Genomic DNA, 8,686 nt, shown 5'->3' on the forward strand with positions numbered 1-8,686 from the left:
GGCACTGGGACAGGTTGCCCAGAGATGTTGTGGATGCCCCCTCCCTGGATGTCTTCAAGGGCAGGCTGGATGTGGCGTTGAGCAACCTGGTCTAGGGCAAGGTGTCCCTGCCCATGGCAGGGGGGTTGGAACTAGATGATCTTTAAGGTCCCTTCCAACCCTAACCATTCTATGATTCTATGAAGGGAAAAGGGAAATCTAAAAGGAAAAGGGATAAAAAGTCTTGAAACAGGAAAGGAAGAGAGAAGCCATGCATGCAATAAGAAGCTGAAGCCATGCGTGCAATAAGAAGATATGGAAAGTGAAGGGAAGGCCACATGTCCACGTGCAAATATGACCCCTGACAGGACGACTCTATGGAGCATTGGGTTTTGGTATCACAGGCCATCCTGGTAGCTCACAGCCTGTTCATAGCCTGACTCTGTGTGGTCACTCAGCATTTTCATGGTAATATCTATTTTTAACCATAAATGGTGTTCTGAAGACAAGACAGAGGAGTTCATGAGAAGGCAAATGGAAATAAGCTAGCAAAGATGTAAAAATGAAGTCTGGATACTACAAATAAATCTGATCACCAAGACAACACCTTGGGGGGAGTCCCACAGCAGTCCAGGAGCAGTCCAGTTCAAGTCATCACCCTTAAAATGTTTATTAAAATCTGCCATATCATTGCTGATACATCACTGTAACATGAAAAGATAAACCAGGAGTCAGATTCTGCTTCAAGAATGACAGACTGGAAAATCCAGAGCTGGTCATCAGAAAGTTCAACAAAACTAAGCCCATGCTTGAAGAGATTTATGGAAAGTCACAAAAGCAACCAAAGTGTAACACAGATTCACTTTACCTATTACATGACGCCACGGTCCTGCAGAACAGGGAGTATCTTCAATTCCAAACAAGCACGCTCTTAAACGTGGATTTAGAAATCCTCACACAGTTAAAATCTGCAGTTCATTAGACTTCTCCTTGTCAGAATTCCCACAAGATGCAAGCATTTCTTCTTTGTTACATAGCGGCTGTGCTCAAGCAGCATAGAAATTCTGTGGGATCCCCTTCACACCCAGGCCTGTTATCTGTTAAAATAAAAGAAAGGAAAAAGATAAATCTCCAACTGAGTACAACATTCAAATGTTGTACAGCAAATACCATAGCAACCTACCCCTACTTCAGGAGGAGCCCAAGGAGAGCCATTACATGCAGTTCTTCAGAGCTTACACATTTTCTGTAGCCCTTTCATGTGGTCCTTACCTCTGTATTAACCAAACAGGTCATAGCAACTTTTAATGTGCTTTGCCCATGCAAGACAAATGTGAGTTTGGAAAATACCCATTCCCTTCTAGAACTGGAGAACTGAGGAAGAGAGATTAAAAAAGCAAGGCTCAAAGTTATCTTTTAGTATTTAAATCTCCTGTGGGCTCCTGAACTCCGCTGCTTGAGAAATCCATCAGTTCTCAGCCATGGGAAAGCTGTTGCAAGTACCGTTTTCAACTGGAAGGTCCCAGATCCCAGATTAGATCCCCATCCCTCCTGGAACATGTCTTCATCCTATTGTCAAACTAATAATATAGTTTGATTTATTCCATTTCCCCTCATTCACAACCCTTCCCTTTCATGCTATGGTCAGCTTTCAGAGAATGATAGCAATTGCTGTTTCAGAACTGCATTTTATTTTCCTGCTGTAGTTTTTTCTAATGGACTGAAAAATGAAAAGAGAAACAAGTTTTCAATTCAAGAGCCATGGACAAAGATGTAGATTATTACTCACTCAAAACATAGCACCCACTTTTAATGGACTAAGAAAAAAAACCCAAAAGTTTTGGGATTGGGTTGCAAAGTTTTGCCCTGGTGAATTCAAGCATTTCATTGCTAAGGGAGCAATCTGCATTGTAAATAGATACTCTGGTACCATTAAGAAACTAGAATTAAGGGAGCAAAATTTCAAAAACTGATGAAAGTATAGTAAGATATAGGAGCAAGACCCAATTTTTTACAGTGTATTACAGAATATGTTATAGAGGGCCGACCCAGATCCACCAGCTGCCTTCGGGTCCCAGCTGGATACTGACTTCAGCTAACCAACATATCAACACTATTATGAGAAATTTCTCCACATGTGCCTTCCAAATGCATGAGCAGCCATGTAAAAGCAGCTGTGCCCAGCCAGGGGATGAGCAACATATCTGGACCAGGACATCAGGCGAGTGGGCTGAGCCAGGGCAGCTGGGGAGCACCTTCCTCTGCAAGCACAAGGCCTGGCAGGGCTGACCCGTAGAAGGAAATAAAATCTGCTCACCTTGAATATCTCTCCTGCGTGAGGTTCCTTGGCTAAGGTGGCCTCATCCAGCCCATCGTAGGCAGAAGTCACGTACATTTCCGAGTAGTCTTTTCCACCAAAGCAGCAAGAGGTGATCCTTGGAGTAGGCAGCCTCACAGTTTGGATTCTTTTTCCTCGGGGGGGGAAAAAATTAGTATTGCTTCCTTATGTCCATTTTCTAGGAAGCATGTGCGTGTGAATGTGCTATTAGTGCACACGATGCAGCTGTGGCATTTACTCAGAAGGCATATCCCCTTCAGGCAGGCCGTATCCTAAAGGACGTTTGTGGGGATACAAAATTCTTTCATCTCCAACTATTTCTCAGCCTCTGCCCTATGCCTGCGAGGCTTTGTTTCCTTCTCTCAAAATGAAACAATGAAGTACTTGAAGCCAGGAAGGGCACAGACACCTGGCCCTGGGGTGGCAGTCACTCCATAACAGCAACTCCCAGTTAAACATTTCAACGCTGACTTTTTCTTTTTTAATTGCAATAATATCGTGTTTCTCACAACAGATATGCAGTGCCTTTTTTTTTATTTTTTAAAGTGGCATATTAAAGCAGTGGGTGTGCTGCATCAGCATACCATGGGAACAGGGGTACTCGACATGGGGAGGCAGCACAGGGAGCAGCACTCTCCACATGATCCAGGCCTAGACCAGCGACGCTGATGGCAACCCATGGGGCAGAGACAAGCAATAGACAACACCTTATCTCACCTTCAAACCATCCCTCCTGGCTGCCTTTCCTCGCGCGCCTGTGGCACGTGGGTGACCCTCAGCATGCAGGTGCTGGTGGAGGCCTTACCTGTCTCTGGGTCTACACGAATGACTCTCCCGCCATCGATACAGGCCACCCAGAGCTTCCCTTCCGCATCGATGCACATCCCATCAGGCATTTGCTCCTCCTTTTCCAGATGGTACAAAAGTTTGGGGCAGGCTGCAGGGAGAGTTACGAAGCTGGTGTTACGTGGGCTGGTACCAGTTCTGTAACAGATCCCAGTCTAACATCCTCCATGCTCTTGGAAACAGGTATGCTCATTTTTCTGTGACAGAGACATGCTGCAAAATTTGTATTACACGTGCATTTAGCGGATGTGTCAAAAGCCTAACTTAGAAACAACCCCAAGTAGAGCCATTGCGGTTTGGGATTGTACTGAATTAAGGCTCCTATTATTTTACCAAGGAAGAGAACAAAATGCCTCTGTCCCTCTTGTGAACCCACTAGCTGACCACCATACCACAGCTGCCGCAAGCACAGTAACCTTTCCTAGCCTTTCGTGGCTCATGGCAGCCTGGATGTCTTTTTATGAGCAATACATCACATAAGTAATGACTTGAATTTAAATGTTGGTAATAAACCATCTTTCATGGGTAAAGATCAAGAACTTGACTTATTTTAATGGCCAATCAAGCTACCAGGCTTCTGGACACCAAGTGCTAGAGGTCTAGGCTGCGGCACAGACAGACCAGTGGGCACATTGCACAGACCACGGAGCGGTGCTCATGGGCAGCAGTCTGCCTCCTCTGACCCAGCGCCTTAGGGCCATCACACCACCCAATAAGAGACAGTCACCAGCATGAAGCCAAAGCCAGGAAACTCAAAATCATTATTTTTTTTGTATCTGGGGGAGTGAAAATAGCATTAAATCTTCTTTAGAGATCTTATCTCCTACAACCTGTAGAAATAGATTTTCTCAGCAAAATGAAACCTGAGTAGCTGTAATATATTTTCACCCATGATTACACTAAGTCCACACTGATCAGAGCACAAAGGCAGCTCAGCCATTTAAATTCCCATGGAGTGTAAGGGGTTGATACAGTACAAAAGTATTTCACAGAGTTTTGCAATCAGGTTACATCCATTTTGCTCGCACTTAAATTTCCTTTTTCCAGAAATTATAATAAAAAACGTCTAGAAAATGAATTTAAGTGAAGTTTGCTAAACAACTGAAGGCAATTTTAATATCAGAATCGGGAAGATTCACTCACAATGGTAACTTTTTAAATACGTTTCTGTGATATGCATGCAGAGTCTGTATTTGTATCGAGGGAGCTAGTACAGTCGAAGCATTCCAGTAGGTGGCACTCAAGAATAAATAGCATCCTATCAGTTCATTCTCACTCTGCAGTATACATGGCTTCTTCCCTGCAACTCCCTGAACCCGTCTAAATGTAAACCATCGATCCAGACGAAGGTGAGGTGAAGGACTGTCAAATTTTTGTTCGCCAAATACACCTGGTTTGTAACTGAACCTGAGAAAAGTCACCATCAGCCTGCTGACAAGCTGTAACCAGGAGATAGGAGATCTGTCAGATAAATCACTGCATACTATACGCCCAGGTCTTGCTGCAGAAAGAGTAATCGCACTACTTGTCACCAAATTAGAAAAGCATCTGTACCGATCTTTCCAGTGTGCACATCGTAGCTGAAGGCATGCACGGCGTATGCCAGGCTGTTGATGTGAAAGAAGGTCCTGTGGTCCAGGGACCAATCCAGACCATTGGAGATGTCCACCTGGTCTAACTGTTTTATTACCGAATGGTCAGGGAAGAGGGTATAGAGAGCGCCTTGCCGCCTTGCTCGCACTCCCGGCGACGTCTCTTCAGCCATCGTACCTGAAATGGAAATGGGAGCCCAGGTTAGAAAGTAGAAGCTTGGGCCTTGTGCTTGATCAAAGTACTCCTCTAATTGTTACTAAGGGGTCCTAGGGAGAAAGGGACTAACCAGGTCCCATCAGATTGAGGAGGAGGAGGAAAAGGAGCCAGTCAGGAGGAGCTGCCTCCCGGGGAGGTGATGCTGGGCGACCAAGGACAAGTTGCTGCATTGCTCTGAGGTTTAAGTCAGAGACACCAAAGATCCAAAGGAGCACCACAACACACCAGGAGGTGAGGTTTTACTAATGGCAAAAGCTGAGATGCGGGCAAGCATCACCTGCTCTTTTTGTGGTCGCTCTTTGTAGGCTGCTTTTATCATTTGAACGGGCTGTGACCTTAGGATACAAGTGCTGTAAATCATGGTTATCTCAGAAGCAAGTGGACAACACCGCAGAAGCGAGATCTCTTCTTAATGAATTTATGCCTCAGAAACCTTCCCGCCTGCATGAGCCCTTCATGAGCTTTTCACCTCCTGTGCAGGCAGATGTTTGAAAAACACCATCCACCAAGTAGAAGGGGAGCCTTCCTGACAGGCTGTTGACAAGGGCTGTCCCTGTCTTTATTCAGGTCAGAGGACGCGGGGTCCCTTATCCTCCTCTGTTGGGCGGTAATCGCCCAACAGAGCATTTACAAGACAGCTTATGCTTGCGACGGTGTTTTTGTGGGGAATTCAACAGAGGAATAGAGAACGCGGAAGAAAATGCATTATGTGAAATACACTGTAACGAGTTCCTCTTTGCTCCAGGAGAAATTTATGCCAGGAACTTACCAGCAAAAAATCTCCCCTTTGGATCCACTTTTCCATCATTGAACCTGTTGTTAGGTTTATCCTGCTCGAGCTCGAGGATGGTGGTGACCGCCCGTGTGTCCCAGTCCAGAAAGGCGAACCTGGTCCCCAGGGCGATGACGTAGCCCCCACACTGCCGCAATGCCACCGAGCCGACGCGGGCATCTGCGGGTGAGAGGGAGTGGGAGATGGCGAGTGGCTCCAGGGCCATCAGTCAGCCCTACCCCTCCCCACCTTGCCTGGCGTCTGGGGTTGACTGGGACAGAGAATCATAGAATCACAGAACGATTTGGGTTGGAAGGGACTTTACAGATCATCTGGTTCCAACCCCCCTGCCATGGGCAGGGACACCTTCCACTAGACCAGGTTGCTCAAAGCCTCATCCAGCCTGGCCTTGAGCACTTCCAGGGATGGGGCATCCACAGCTTCTCTGGGACCCCTGTGCCAGTGCCTCACCACCCTCTCTGGGAAGAATTTTTTCCTGATATCCAATCTAAATCTCCCCACTTTCAATTTAAACCCATCCCCCCTTGTCCTGTCACTACAGGCCCTTGTAAAGGAGAAGAGGCCCAGCACACAGCAGTGAGTACAGATCCTTACCCACGGACACGCTCTGCACCTCGTTGGTGAGTGGGCTCCAGCGGCAAACTTTTTGTGAGTTAATGTCTACATAGACGAGTGCATTCTCCCTTTCTTCCCAAACCGGGCACTCTCCCATCCTGGTCTTCTCCTTCACGACAGATTCAATTCTGATGGAAGAGGACATGGTCTGAAGGGAAGAGGGTCATTAATAGATTTAATGAAAAGTTCTTGTTGCTTGAATTTTTCACAGCTATGATGCTTAAAAGCAGAGTTTCTAAGTGGCAAAGCCCTTCAAATCTCACACGACAGAGTAATTTAGGAGGTTCCTGTGACATTTCCATGGCCTTGTGGCTGGAACTGAGCTCGAGGCACCAAGGTTTCTCCTTAGCAAGTCTTTCCTAGGTGGGGGACTTTAAACCAGAGCTGCTGCTGAGGCACCTGCCTCCAGGCAAGGAAGTGCTGGGGACACGGTCCCAAGCTGGGACCATGCTGTCAGCTGGGGTTGGTGATCCCATGGGGACCCCCAGACCATGGGGAAGGACTGGTGGGCAGCAGTATGGATGGGTGAGAAGCCTTTTTTGTGGAAAAACAAGGCTCTGCCTTATAAACGCAGAGGCATTGACTCCCTCAGTAGGAAGATCATAGAATCACTAGGTTGAAAAAGCCCTTAGAGATCATCCAGTCCAACCGTATCTGTCCACCACTAAACCATATCTCTCAGCCCCTCATCCACCCGCCTGTTAAACACATCCAGGGATGGTGACTCCACCACCTCCCTGGGCAGCCTGTTCCAGTGCGTGATAACCCTTTCGGTGAAGAACTTCTTCCTTACGTCCAATCTAAACCTCCCCTGGCGCAGCTTGAGTCCATCCCCCCTCGTCCGATCATCTGTCATTAGGGAGAAGAGACCAACACCCACTTCTCCACAACCTCCTTTCAGGTAGTTGTAGGCAGTGATCAGGTCTCCTCTCAGCCTCCTCTTCTCAAGGCTAAACAAGCCCAGTTCCCTCAGTCGCTCCTCATAAGACATATTCTCCAGACCCTTCACCAGTTTTGTGGCCCTTCTCTGGACACGCTCAAGGACCTCAATGTCTTTCTTGTAGTGAGGGGCCCAAAACTGAACACAGTACTCGAGGTGCGGCCTCACCAGTGCCGAGTACAGGGGGAGAATCACATCCCTGGACCTGCTGGCCACGCAGTTTTTGATACAAGCCAAGATGCGTACGTCCCCCTTACACCAACTGCAGTTTGCCAGCAAGGCCACTGCAGACCAAGCGCCTGTTTCCACAGAGTCAGTGTGAATATGCAAACACCCAGGAAGGCTCCTGCCTTTGAAATCCTGCTGCTTTGTGTTCCCTCCAAGCGTTTCATCTCCATCAGCCCCCTCACCACCCCAGCCAGGGCTCCAACCCCTGCCGCAGACTTCAGATTTCACCCTGTGCCGGGCTGCGGGGTGTAATTACCCCAGCTTCAGGGGCCAAGTCGCCTATGAAGCTCCCACCCCGAGCGCCTGCTCCTGCCATAGGGTGTTAATGCTCCGGCTGCTCCCTCCATCCCGGTTGCAGCAGGGTGCCTGCAAGGACACCAGCCACTCAGCCACCACCCTGTCCCAGGGTGCCCAACCTTTTGCGTTGAGCCCCTCAATGCCCTCCAAAACGGGCAGCTCAGCCCCTGGGCCTGCCCTGCCCCTGCTGGGGTGTGGGCTGTGAGCAACAGGCTCCACAGTTCAGCTCTTACAACAGAAAGGGGCCTGCTCGCTGCCTCCGTCACCGCTAATGGAGCTGCCGCCGCCGCGACGCCCGCCGCCAGCCTCAGCACCTTTTTTCCACAGATGGGATATTTCTTGGGAGGCAGCCAGCCCCTGACATAACACTATTCCTACAGATTACTGTCTTCGAGCGGGCATTGTTTCCTAGTAGGTGAGCTGGTGATAAGCTCTACAGATAATTAATTAGCACTAATGCGCTTCAAAGTATGTGGGACGAGCCAGTAATCACCCCAAGTAGAAACTCCAGGGCTGGGGATCCGGGATCTTCCCCACTTCCCGGCTGTAGGCTTGTTGCATGGCAAGGAGTCATGCAGCAAAAGTAAGGTTCAGAGGACCCATTTTATCAAATATATCCTTCTCCCTTCCAAAAACAATGGCTGCGAGAGGCCGGGCAGCGGCTTGCTTCAGCATAGAAAGGCGCAGGCCAACAGCGTCAGTCGAAAGCATAAATGAGGATACGTAACGCAGCGAGATGCCAGCGAAACCTCCTAAAACCTGTTAAGCCATGCTCAAGCCAGAGGAGTGAGTTCCTTTTGGGTTCAAGTCTTGTGTCATGTGGCTGCCGTACCTGGGACCT

At 48.3% G+C, this 8,686-nt stretch overlaps 1 protein-coding gene across 1 annotated transcript; it reads right to left on the reverse strand.

The window, feature by feature from the left end:
* Positions 1-1,025: 1,025 nt before the first annotated feature.
* On the reverse strand, positions 1,026-6,525 carry LOC104508672 (regucalcin-like). Its single transcript, XM_010150380.1, has 6 exons — positions 6,360-6,525; positions 5,742-5,924; positions 4,718-4,933; positions 3,123-3,254; positions 2,297-2,451; positions 1,026-1,076 (listed from the first exon to the last, which is right to left on the reverse strand). Exons 1-6 carry the CDS (start codon positions 6,523-6,525, stop codon positions 1,026-1,028), a joined length of 903 nt encoding a protein of 300 aa, XP_010148682.1.
* Positions 6,526-8,686: the final 2,161 nt, after the last annotated feature.

The sequence above is a fragment of the Eurypyga helias genome, unplaced genomic scaffold, assembly GCF_000690775.1.
Source record: "Eurypyga helias isolate BGI_N326 unplaced genomic scaffold, ASM69077v1 scaffold38474, whole genome shotgun sequence".
Classification (NCBI taxonomy): domain Eukaryota; kingdom Metazoa; phylum Chordata; class Aves; order Eurypygiformes; family Eurypygidae; genus Eurypyga; species Eurypyga helias.